The sequence below is a fragment of the Trematomus bernacchii genome, unplaced genomic scaffold, assembly GCF_902827165.1.
Source record: "Trematomus bernacchii unplaced genomic scaffold, fTreBer1.1, whole genome shotgun sequence".
NCBI lineage: Eukaryota > Metazoa > Chordata > Actinopteri > Perciformes > Nototheniidae > Trematomus > Trematomus bernacchii.
The window spans coordinates 6,082,728-6,095,183 of record NW_022987342.1 but is presented as its reverse complement, the minus strand read 5'-3'; the positions used below and the strand labels follow the sequence as shown (position 1 = coordinate 6,095,183).

At 39.4% G+C, this 12,456-nt stretch overlaps 1 protein-coding gene and 2 long non-coding RNA genes across 3 annotated transcripts; 1 reads left to right on the top strand and 2 right to left on the bottom strand.

The window, feature by feature from the left end:
- The first annotated feature begins 536 nt into the window (after positions 1-536).
- On the top strand, positions 537-1,835 carry LOC117481488. The gene is made up of 4 exons (XR_004555780.1): positions 537-602; positions 1,146-1,213; positions 1,346-1,389; positions 1,794-1,835. It is a non-coding gene; the product is annotated as an uncharacterized LOC117481488 (long non-coding RNA).
- Positions 1,836-8,084: 6,249 nt separating this feature from the next.
- On the bottom strand, positions 8,085-9,013 carry LOC117483142. Its single transcript, XR_004555958.1, has 3 exons — positions 8,982-9,013; positions 8,514-8,713; positions 8,085-8,345 (listed from the first exon to the last, which is right to left on the bottom strand). It is a non-coding gene; the product is annotated as an uncharacterized LOC117483142 (long non-coding RNA).
- A 341-nt stretch (positions 9,014-9,354) lies between these two features.
- LOC117481267 lies at positions 9,355-12,220 on the bottom strand. Its single transcript, XM_034128898.1, has 9 exons — positions 12,174-12,220; positions 11,756-11,988; positions 11,490-11,668; positions 11,311-11,404; positions 10,775-11,119; positions 10,516-10,633; positions 10,348-10,439; positions 10,122-10,239; positions 9,355-9,569 (listed from the first exon to the last, which is right to left on the bottom strand). Exons 2-9 carry the CDS (start codon positions 11,849-11,851, stop codon positions 9,355-9,357), a joined length of 1,257 nt encoding a protein of 418 aa, XP_033984789.1. The 5' UTR covers positions 11,852-11,988; positions 12,174-12,220.
- Positions 12,221-12,456: the final 236 nt, after the last annotated feature.

Genomic DNA, 12,456 nt, shown 5'->3' with positions numbered 1-12,456 from the left:
CACAGAAAGGGTCTTACATTGTAGCGTTGGGCAGTAGGTCGATTACATCAAATTGATTTGGCTCTTGTCCATATATTGTACGAGAGGTTGATATCATTAATATTGTGGTCTACCTAAAGCAATCCCTGACCATGGGGGTAAACTTCGAAGCAACTCATGCAACAACGTCATGCAGCATATTTAAACTTTATACTCAAGAACTGCATTTAGATATGACACTGTCCCATAATGAACATACGGGGAATAAACTTAGGTTTTTGAATCAAAGTTAAATTCATTTAACGTTACAGCACAACATGTTAATATTTATCAAACTATTCCTTACACATAAAGTATGGAGTCAATTATATAGGCAAGACAACAAAACACCTAGACTTCATAGATCAACCTCAATTAAATCTCAATAACAAAAAAATATCTGTACCTAACACCGATTGCATCATGTGATGCTGCATTTGTGGGATGTATTTTGAAACTTGAGTTTAAGCTTAACTTGGTATACTGTATGTATATAGTAATATTTCTTCTTCAACCCACAGCTGTCAGGACAGGGTCCGTGAGGGACACAGTACTTGGTCCTAGACGCAAAAAGAAAAAGTCAGGTATGTTAACAGTATTAAGTATTTTGACTGATTATAAACATGTGCATGAGTTGAATTGATTGGTATTCTAATAAATCTATCGACATGTACTTTAGCAAAGTGCATGTAAACGCAGTGATTGATGCTTCTTCAGTGAGTTAACAACGCTATATTGTGACTAATAACTATAACTGATACATTATCCAAAAATCATTATCCAAAAATCCAAAGGGCTTTAATTGTCTAATTAGACTAAAATACATACAGTCATAGTTGATAAGGTGGTGATGAGAATGCTAGGCAGTAAAGGAAGCAGCAGTGCAGTATTTTCTTTGGTCATCTCAGGCTCTGCAGTGGTGTGGCCATTCAAACAAGCATCCCATTTTAGGACTGAGAGCAGCTTGGTTCCATTTCAATGATGTATACAGTAACTTTTGACCAGTGATAACAGTGTGATCACTATTCATCGTGCAAGTCTGGTTGCTACTTAAGTGTTCATAGTTGTATTTATTTTATTTCTAATATGACTAATACTGTATGTGGAACCTGCTTTGATGTTCACAGATTGCTCCTACCACACTCGCCTAGAAACTTTCCCCATCAGGAGTGTAATAAGAGAAAGAATGAGAAAGGTTAGACAGGAATAAAAGTAATGCATAGGGTGTGCTTTATGATTTATGTGATTTCCACCACAATTGTTTGCTAAATAGCTAATATGCGTTTGGTCTTTCCGAAATTAGAGATTTGTTTTCTTCTCTTGATAGGGAAAAGCAGAAATGTTGGTGGAGTGGGAGCCCTGTCCAGTATGGTATATATCTTCCAGTTACTTGGCTTCATGTCATCTGATGTAGTCCCATGTTGGAGAACAAACACATGATATTTAACAAATGCAAAACATCCAGATCTACCACGAGTCCTCTTATATATTTCACTGCTGTTATTCTGAAGCAGCTGAAGTAGTGTAGGAACAAATGATTGTTTAACTTCATTGTTGTTAATGTATGTATTTTGGTTTGTTTTTATTGTTTGTTTGAAAATGTGTTTTCATTTCTATGTTCACTTTTTCTAAATGGTGGTGGTCGTTAATAAATGGAAAATGAAACATTTACTTATATAAATTCAGTTATAAGATGTTTGCTTCACACATGTTTTATGCTTTTCGGAAAGACGAAACCAGTACCTGTAACTAACATTATTCCATTCTGTTTTCAGTGGCAAGGAGTGGGCTCATTCCTGGCAGCCGAAGAATTCTCCGGGATAATGCATACACATAAAAACTGTTATTTGAACTCCAGTTTTGTTTTTGCACGTTTATTCTCTTATTTATATGCTCCATTTGAGTCATATTGAATATGTTTCTATTAGAAATAAGATGAAAACCTCCACCAAAATGCATTTGACTTTTTAGGAAATTACAGTTGAAATACTACATGATTTCATTGTCAGTGATAGGAACACCATAACCTATATTAAGCATATTCATGTGTGAAATCTGGTACGTTGCCATCCACTGCCTTATCTAATTTGTTTAACTTCCGAAGTATAACGCTTTGGAGGTAGGCTTGCATATCATTTAATTATAGGCCTAATTAAAATGATCCTGATCTGGATCACTGTGGTTTTGCTACTACATTTGAAAGCTTTTGGGGACATATTTAAATGCTTGAGATATTAAAATGGTAGTGATTACTTTGAATTTTTTTTTTCACTTATTGAAAACCACAACTCGAGTATCAGGATGGTCTTCATCTGGAAAGTTATCCACATCTCATCCCCACGTTGTCATGGCGACCCTTTGTCACGTCACAGATACGGTACCCGAAGTCAGATCGCCACCCGGAAGTACTAGACAAACGATACTGCCGTTGCAAAGGAGGCAAAAGTGCACATTTGTATTGTATATTTTTTTAAACACGGTTTGGTTTCGGATCGCGCCCGATTGACGGCTTTCTGAAAGGGAATGGAGCCTATACGGCCGTCAGCGCAAGACAAGTCGAACGAGTCCACGCATACACGCCGGAAGAACTACAAATATGTCAGCTCTGTGTACCTCGTAACGATGTTTAGGCGCGTATCTAATGGGAATTGTAGTTTGTAGCGCTGCTCTCATATCATTTCAATGGGTTAACTTTCTATTCTTCTGTGTTTTTGTATGTTTTGAGCTGAGGTGCCAACTCAACATACAATAGCCTCATCCCAATACCCCTCCTCGACTCCTCTCTTCCCCTCCTCCGGGACTTGACCCGGAAATCGATCAAGACACGCCATTTTGAAGGACGTCCCAATAGCTGAAATGCACACGGAGGAGTCGAGGAGGGGTGAGGGAGGAGGGGTGCGGGAGGAGACGAAAGGGAGGATACACGAGAGCAGACTACGCGGAAGTGTTTTCACTACTTGCGTATAAAAGCCCCGCCCCCACCTTCACAGCTGGTCGATTTCAACACAGGAAAACGGAGAACTGGAAGAATGAGTGGAAAAGCGTCACATAAATGTATAAGTGCTCACAGCTCCGTGGGAATTATTATGTGCAATTCATTTCTTAAGGTTATACTAACAATTTAAGTCATGTTTAATGATCTTGAACGTCACTAAAACATAGCTATTAAGAAAGCTATTTCATAAATGGCTAGATCTTGATAAATACAAATTATTTGTTTTGTTTTGTGTTAAAATATTCAGGAGTTAAATTATTTAAAATTCACAGTCCTGAATGTTGGTTTCTGGTGAATGTGGGGATCTACAGGACACACATTTTCAGAGTAAAGGCTTTCACATTATTATAATTAAAATGTTATTGAAATGTTGAAGGGTTATTCAGTTAAACCCAATGAGAGGGGATACAGCTGTGCACATGTCATCATTAACAGACGTCGTTTAAGAGTGACGTTTGAGTGAACGAGGACATCCCAATTAATACCTGAGGACTCCTCTGTCCTCGCGTCTCCTCCTCGTGTCTCTCGCTCGCATCTTACGGAGGCGGAGCTAAGACGCAAGGAAGGGACGCGAGTGAGGGAAAGGAGGAGTCGAGGAGGGGTATTGAGACGAGGCTAGTGTTAAAAAAAACATATAAAGCCAGAAATGTAGGTGTAGTCATGGACTCTGACCTGAGTTTCAACAGTCACATTAAAACAATTACTAAATCAGCCTACTATCACCTAAAGAACATATCTAGGATTAAAAGACTAATGTCACAGCAGGATTTGGAAAAACTTGTCCATGCTTTTATCTTCAGTAGACTATTCTTATGTTTATTTTTCTTATTCTATAAGTAAAATAAAATGTATATGTAATTGCACATTATTATTTATAGAAGCCTGTTTCCCCAATAAAAAAGACTTTCCCAATGAAAAGTCATAATTATGAGATAAAAAAAGTCATAATCTTTTGAGATAGAAAAGTAGAAATAATGAGATAAAAAGTGTGCTGGAGATTTGACAAATGACAGAAGCACAAACACTGTTTGTTTGAGTTTAGAGCTTTGTGCCCAGCTCTCCGCCACCATCAACTCTGAAGATTCTCTCCCTGCCCGGCTCATTTAACCTTCTCAACAAATATACATGTACACAGTGGCATAACAAGGTTATGATTGGCACCGGTGCAAATATTGTTTTGGACCTAATTCATTTAGGTTGCTTGGTTACTTTGAAGACTGCGTGAACCCGCCAATGCCATTGGGCCCCTGGCCGGCCCTGGGCCCCGGTGCGTTGCACCGGCTGCACCGTCGATAGTTACACCACTGCATGTACATCTATCAACATGAGGAGGCAAGTGATGTCTCTCATAGTGGAATCTGGTTCTCTCATAGTGGAATCTGGTTCTCTCATAGTGGAATCTGGTTCTCTCATAGTGGAATCTGGTTCTCTCATAGTGGAATCTGGTTCTCACTAGGTCTGAGGTCACCTGGACGTACTCAAGAATGACGCAGGAGCACAAAGTACCAATGAACTGGCCAGATGTATGGAGAACCGGGATGACTGGAAGCGACGATGGAGGGCTCGTCTGAGGACGACCTAGAGAGAGGTCTGGTCAGGCAAGGAGAAGCCATAGATCTCGCCTCAGGTATTCTGACCCTGATATATCCACTATGCTGTTATTATCTCAAAGAATGGAGGCTTATTTCCATGGTTTCCTGGGCATCGCTGTTATAGGCCCGAAAGAGACGGAGGGAGAGTTTACATATTGTACAGAACCGTGTGACAGCCCTGGGGCTGCTGCCTGTTCCTCTCAGAGAGAGAAGAGGTCAATAATCCAGCAAAGAAATACAAATCAAATTCAAGTTAAAGTAATTCCCCAACAACAGCCGCCTCATACATGACCTCATATGACCTCATTTCATGCTGGACAGCTGCGAGGTGATCAGGGGGTCTTTTATGGCAGCACGACTGTAGCGCATGCACACTTGTAAAAAAGAAAGTAAAAGAAAAATAGTTTCTTTTTTTAATATGAAATAACAGTCCATTCTAAGCACAGTAGCCTACAGTATGTAGCATAGTTATGCTTTTAACCCTCCTGTTGTGTTTGGTTCAAATTTGACCGATTTACTACTTTCATCAATCATAACTTTTTTGTTTTACATTCGATTGCATTAAGGCTTTATGATATCCTCCACAGTAGACATTTGAACATATTAAATTGCTGATCATACTTTCATTGAACTTTGGATGATTTAGTCAACTTTGAAACACCCATGGTGTTCCCGCCATAAAGACAAGGAATTAGTAACCATCCGGATCAGATCAAACACACACACACACACACACACACACACACCAATTTGAAACATTTCCCGCTCTTATGTGCCCATCCCCCTGGCACACCCAATACATGTTCAGTGTCTATTCTTTGTATAGTTACTGCAGTTGTTCATGTATACCAGTAGTCTGATACAATATTTACAGTTTGAAAGGGTGTTAAATTACATTTGGTGATGATTAACGGTTTTTGTGTTAATGTAATAGCAGTTAAAACAGGACCGGTCAAATTTGACCGCGAACACCAAAGTAAGGGGGGGGAAACGAATACAATAGGAGGGTTTTAATGTAACCATTGCTTATGACAGTGATGATATTTTAAATCAAAAAACATATTCCCTCAAATGTGGAAGCTCTGGGTGCCATACAAATGAATAGTTGATATTTTTTTAGGGCCACAACTTTGGCACTAGAGCACCTAGTGTTATCAAACGCATTTCAATGGTGAAACTATCCAAAAATATTCCATATGACAATATTTTCCACTACGATGAAAGGCGTGTAAGCCAACAAACCTTATTCTGGTTCCATCATGGGTAACCCCACCCATCCTCTCCACCTGCAGCTGGACAGACAGATAACCCCACCCCACCCCTCTCCACCTGGACAGACAGGAGCTCCTTCTCCAACAGACTGCTGCAGCTCCGCTGTCACAGAAACCGATACAGGAAAACATTCCTGCCCACTGCAATAACTCTGTACAACAAATCACCTCTGGCTGGAAGAGAACTCTCTGCTCCATAGCTTCTCTCTTCACTGTACATTTGACATATTCAGTGTAATATTTAATATTCCATCTGTCACATACTTATGTAAATATAATACCTTGCTTTATATCTTGTTATTGCTCATTTGTAAATTCAACATGTATATTTTCTTCTTTATTTCTTGTCTTTTTATTGTATAATGCCATGTGTTTTAATGCTGCTGCAATGCAAAGATTTCCCAAATTGGGATCAATAAAGTTCTATCTTATCTTAAACTAACAACCAGTGTTCCAGATGAGGATCATCTCTTTACAAAAATATTCAAGTGCTAACCCATATTGTTACTTCTAAATGAATTTATTTCCGAACGCATTATAATGCAGTGTGATGTAAACAACAAAAAGTACCACAGAAGTATGCTTAATTTATATTTATTCATCAATCAACCACATCAATAACATTGTTTTTAAAACAATAAAATGGTCCTCTCTGGCAATGATTTACTTATGTGTTTCACCACAATACAAGTAAAAGGCCACCATAAGGGTGTATGTTGACTCTAGAGCGTGGGGTTAGTCTAACATGAAAAGCATGGACAACAGAACATAAAATCAAGTTATGCAAAAGGTTATAACATACAGTATTAAGAAATCATACAACACAACCATTTTTTTAGGATTTAACTATGTATATTAAACATGTACATTCTATGTGTAAATCAAATATAACAATTTATAACAATGTATTATTTGGTTTTGAGAACAACAATGAGGTGATTCACCAAATAAACTATTTGTTGTTTATCTCAATGTCCCTAATTATACATCCTAAAAGACTGTGCATTGTACATGTTGATTGAAGTACTTCAATCAATCAGGTTAATAGCTGGAGATCAAAAAGGAAATATAACTGACAAAGCAATTAAAGCAAGTAACGCAAAACAAACAAAAATGAACAATTGGTCACCACTTGTTGGAGTAGAACACTTCTGCTACGCGCCGTTCGTTGAATGAGGCTGGCCTCTATTAAATCAGAAAGGAATTGAAAACACCGGAATCAAAAGTTATAACAATTTTCTGAGTTTACTGGTAGGAAATAGAACAAGTATACAAGTTATACAGAGTACTCCGGGTACTCCGGGCTTTCAGATTTGTGATGCGATTCGGATAAATGCATCGGGATCAAACCAACTCATCAAACCAAAAAGAAATTGGACTTCAGGTTTGTGATGCGATTCGGACACAGATATCGGGATCAAACCAACTCACCAAACCCAAAAGCATTTTACACTCAAAAACATCAGTATTTCTATCTATTTTTGGGGCGGAGATTTGTCGATTCTTCCTTCCCACTTTTCTCCCAAGCGAATTAGAGAACCCCTGGGGAGGAGCTGTTTAAGCTGATCACCTCCCCCAAGTGTCCTGATTGGCTGGATTCGCTTCTGGTGAGGTCAATAGTTCTCACCAGGACTTGAAATTCCAAAGTCCCCTAAGGTCAAAAGTCAATGTTTATCTCTACCTTATCTTACTCTACATTCCTTTCCCAGGGGATCTTTTCACCTAAACTATCCTCCTTCAGACATTTAAACTTTTCTCCACCTATTTAACGATGTCTTTAATGACTTAACAACCGCATCTGGCTTTTAGGGATGATAAGAAGGATGTTGGTGTGTGACACACAGAATCTCTAAGCCAGTGAATTTAAAAGTGAGAATAACATTCTTTTTCTAAGTGATTATCAAAACCCGTTTGTGATTACCTAAAACAGTTCAAACAATACATGTTCACTAAAATACAGTGTAGAATCATATCTTTTTACTTCAGAGCAAAGCTGTTATTGGCCTGCAGTGTAACAGGTGCAGTCATATAAAGTTAATGACAGGTAAATCCTATAAGAGATCGAAAATAATAATGCATAGGCATCCCGTTCTGGGAAAAAAGGGAAAGACCTCCTGCTCTTGGACAATGATGTGCTCACCAAGGTGTTTGGTGACCAGCAAGATATACTTGGACATTTAGGAATTTACATTCTAGTGTTTCAAAAAGGATCAAAAGTGAATGGTTCATTGCTCAGGATGCATTCCAGGGACGCTGAGCATTTTGTTCAATAACATTTAAGTTGTGTACAAGTGAAATGTTTGGCCTGATGCTGCGGCATAGGGAAAAGTCATATGGTCAACATATTCAAGGGTGATCTTCCATTGAGGAGTATGAATACAATCTCTAAATATAAAGTCAGTAAAGTATTTACATTTCTGATAGCACATCAAGTCTTGGCGGATATTCGTGCTTGAGAGCAGCAGCAATCTGGGGAAATACAGAGAAACAAAAAAGAGGGGCAGATCAGAACCCAAATTTGAGGTTTTTGAATACACAATGTATGTTTAGCATTAATGACTACAAAAGTAACAGCAACATGTCTAGGTTGAGGCTAAATCAACAAAGATACTGTACATTAATTCCTAAGTAAATTACCTAAATGATGTTTCCTTCTTCATCCTCACTGGTGTCTGGACTGCTTAGGCCACTTTGACTTTCCTCTTCATGTTGAAGGAAAGAAGCATCAGGACCTAAAGCAGTCTTGTACTGCTGCAGTACCACCTGCAACCTCTCCGACGCCTCAGCATGCTTCCTTCTTAGGGTGCACCCAAGTCCTACATTCCCCTTGTCTACATCTGAAAATACACAAAATATTGTTATATGGACATACTATACAGTAAGATTGCTTCACAAGGCCAGAGCACTTCAATGGAGTATATTCTCTCCCATGTACATAAAGATGATTGTCACTGTCAAGGGACTTCATTATGTAAAATGGCCGGGTCGAATGGGCAAAGGCCATTATACTCCATCCAATTTCTGTGACCAAGAATGATTTGGGCTGACTTTTTTCCTTTAAAACTCATACTTTACAAGGTAGGTTAAGTTTTGCTTTCAACTTACCTTCCTCAGCCACCTTATTTTTTAGAGCAACTACCATGTTCTGCAACCATGTGCAATGCTGCGCCATCTCCAACAATAGGATGCCTTTCTCCTCTTGCAGTCTCCGTGTAAGCATCACTTGATCCAGTATCTTTTTCTTGGCTGTAAAGTTAGCTAAAATCCAATCACAGTTATGTATACATGAGTCACATTTTCATTATAGCATAACAATATGTTTAAAACTCCAAACATGTACTTTCAAAATAATCAAATGTATACACAATAAGAAAACTTAAGATATACCCTTAAACTAAATGAATGTTTTAACACTCTACATGATATGTGCATAACTCAGCAAGGTATACCTTCATAGAACAGAACTTCAAATTAATTATTATGAAATATCTGAAAACTGACCCATGCCATGAACTTCCCACGGCCACAGCGCGGACATGATGCTCCCTCCAGAGAGGGAATGCTCCACCGCAGCAACATCTATGCCTCTGGCAGAGTCGTGTACCAGCTGGTTGTACTTCAGTATCTCCTGGTTAAGGCGCTTTTTGTCGTCTGCAAGCTCCCTTCGAAGTCGATGGCGGAGCTTGCTGCTGTCTGAAAAATACATGAGGTAGAGGGATAGGGATATGTGACAAACTATATTTGCAAGTGCAAAAAATATATATAATTCAGTAGGTTGAATCTGCAACCTAAAACATTATATTGTTATACCATTCTGTCGGTAAAGGGATTGCTTCCGCTGCCTCACACTTAGGTAAAGCCCCTCAATGCTTTGCTGCAGTGCTGTTTGAAGGATGTCTTCAGAAGTACCCGATGTTTCTGATGTTCCTGTAGAAATAATAGTGCCAGTAAAATGTACTGTTACACAACACGTAACGGTTTTGAGAAACAAAGTTGTGTAACACCTTTTAACACAAATTGATGGTACAACTATGGAAACTGGAACATATCAGAGATAAACATGGACACATAGTTGGCTTGCTATTGCTTGAAGATTATGTCCCCGTCTACTGAAATCCAGTGAGGGTCCCATTACGTGGCATGAAAAATCAGCCTTATATCATTGGCTGCTCTTTAGGATCAAATCTGTAAATTCAAACAGTCATGGACAATGATATGTAGCTGGTGTTATCTCGTCGTGCTTACCAGATGCCCATTCCTTCACGTCGGAAATCCACGTCGACACCATGTCATCTGAGACACAATGTAGCTCCGTCTTGAGTTCCTCAAGACTTGCAGTCTCTTCCAGGAGCCTCTTACTAGTCTGATAAACAGTAGACGATGGACATTTATCAAGATTAAAACTTGCTATGATTAACAACAAGCCATGTGCAAATGACAAAGGACACAACACCTTTAATAGGAGGCTCACCTTCACATATCTTGTGGAAAGTGCCTGATGAAGGGAGTCACCTTTTTTCCTGTTCCATCCCATAGCATGCACTGTGAGCATGTCCAGTCGTGCTTTTGAAAGCAATAATGAGGTTATGATGTGTCATCTAAAAAAGTATGCAATAATAGGGCAAAACCTTCCACTCACCAGCTTTGGACATGTATTTGGTTGTCAGGGCACAACGGGACAGGTAGCTGTTGACCTGCTCCACCTCTTCCCCGGCGGTCATCCCTGCTCCCTCCTGGTTCTTCCCACTCCATATAATCTGATGGTAAAAGGTTGCTGGAATTGTTGTGCAAAGAGGCTACATACTACTATACTAAACAGTATATCTTAGATATTTACTACTTCAGTATTATAAATATAAAACATATAAATGTACGTGATACAAAAATATTTCACATACCTCGCATTTGGTAGCATGGGCTCGAGCATGCATTACACTGAGGAATGGCTTCATGGTGGTCAGCTCCTGGAGAGCAGGAAGGACACTTGCAGCTTTCTCCATGTACGGCCAGTACTTGCAAGCCACATCCATGGCGAAGAACTTGGCTTTGGCTGGCATGAGTTCCTTTTGAAGATACAGGGGGTAGGCGAATATCTCCCCCCTGTACATATTTAAGGCCTTCAAAAGAAACCCATGGCGACATACAGCCACCTCCATCCCTTCTTCATCCAGCTTAGAAGCCCTCCTTGACGTCTCCCTCGCTGCTGTCCACTGGGAGTCCCCACATGTGCCTCTTCCCTGGGTCTAAGACATGCATTACATCATGACAAATCAGTTAAAAGCAATGGAATCACAATCTACACCATTTGTTCTAATTATCTGATTTTGGAGTAGATGGTAAGGAGAAGTAGCTGAATTTGAAGAAAGTCTAGGTCGGATATACATGGCTATTTTTGTGATATACCTATAAGGTAAAATGACGAATAAAAACTTGCATTTTTCAGTGATCTCTGTATTTTGTCGACAAATGCAGCCACCGCGCTGTCTTCTGCTACAAAGAGCCCATTAAAAAAGGCGCTGCCATCAGAACTAAGGAAAAAAAGATTAGCAAATATATCCATGAAATATAAACAGTAATCAAAAAAGTTAAATAACAACATTGTAAAAACAGCACCTTCCACTTCGCCGAAAGCGATAGAGCTTCCTGTTTCCATCGGCAGAAACAGCCAACATCTCCGGCGTGCAGGCAGGGCAGATGAAAGGAGCACCACAGCAGAGCTGGTCTTCCTCATACGAGGCATAGGAGAACTCCAGAAAGCTGCGCTGCAGTGCATCTCCGTTGACAGGTCCAGACTGGAAGATAATTACATAATTGCTGTGATTTTGTCTATTTTCGGAAATGTTATAATGTATAATATGGTAACGAATATTTATACTTACTCTTCCTCCACACTTTGTGCGATGCTCCAGCAGCTTTGCAAAGGCCTGTCTGGAGAATCCCGGAGAGATGACCTTGAGCTCTTCAAAGGAGCTCATGAGGTCCAAGGTGTAAAGTGTGGAAATACTGACCGAAGCTGGCCAGTATCCACTCTTAAGGAGGACTTTCAAGTCGGGGGTCCACTGCTGCTGGCAAGTTTGACAGACATATAGTGGCAGATGCAAGTCATAACGCCCTTGGAACAAGTAAATAAACATAATTAAGACACATTTTACAACAGTTCCATCTACAAATAGTCAAAGATTAACAGATATTACATGAAGGTTTTACTCCAATTGGAAGCACAATGCCTCAGCCCACAACAGTAAAAATATAACAACAATTCAATAGAAATCCAAATATATATTTATATTTGTTTACCATTGATGGTAATTAAAATCACTGGTTTGCCTGGTACCACAGTGAAGTTTTTGCTTTTACAGGAGCAGTTGGGTGCCTTCACAGTTGGCAATATGCAAGCTGTCAAAAAAAAAAAAAAAGCACTAATTACCATTATCTGCTGGCCGAAGAGACATGTGAACATCAAAATGCAAGTTTGAGAGAGCATACCTTGGTCATGGGTGTCATATCCACCTTCCACTCTAACAACACACGTTGTTGGACTAATTGGTTTAAAAAACCCATTCATTAAACTGTCCCTGTT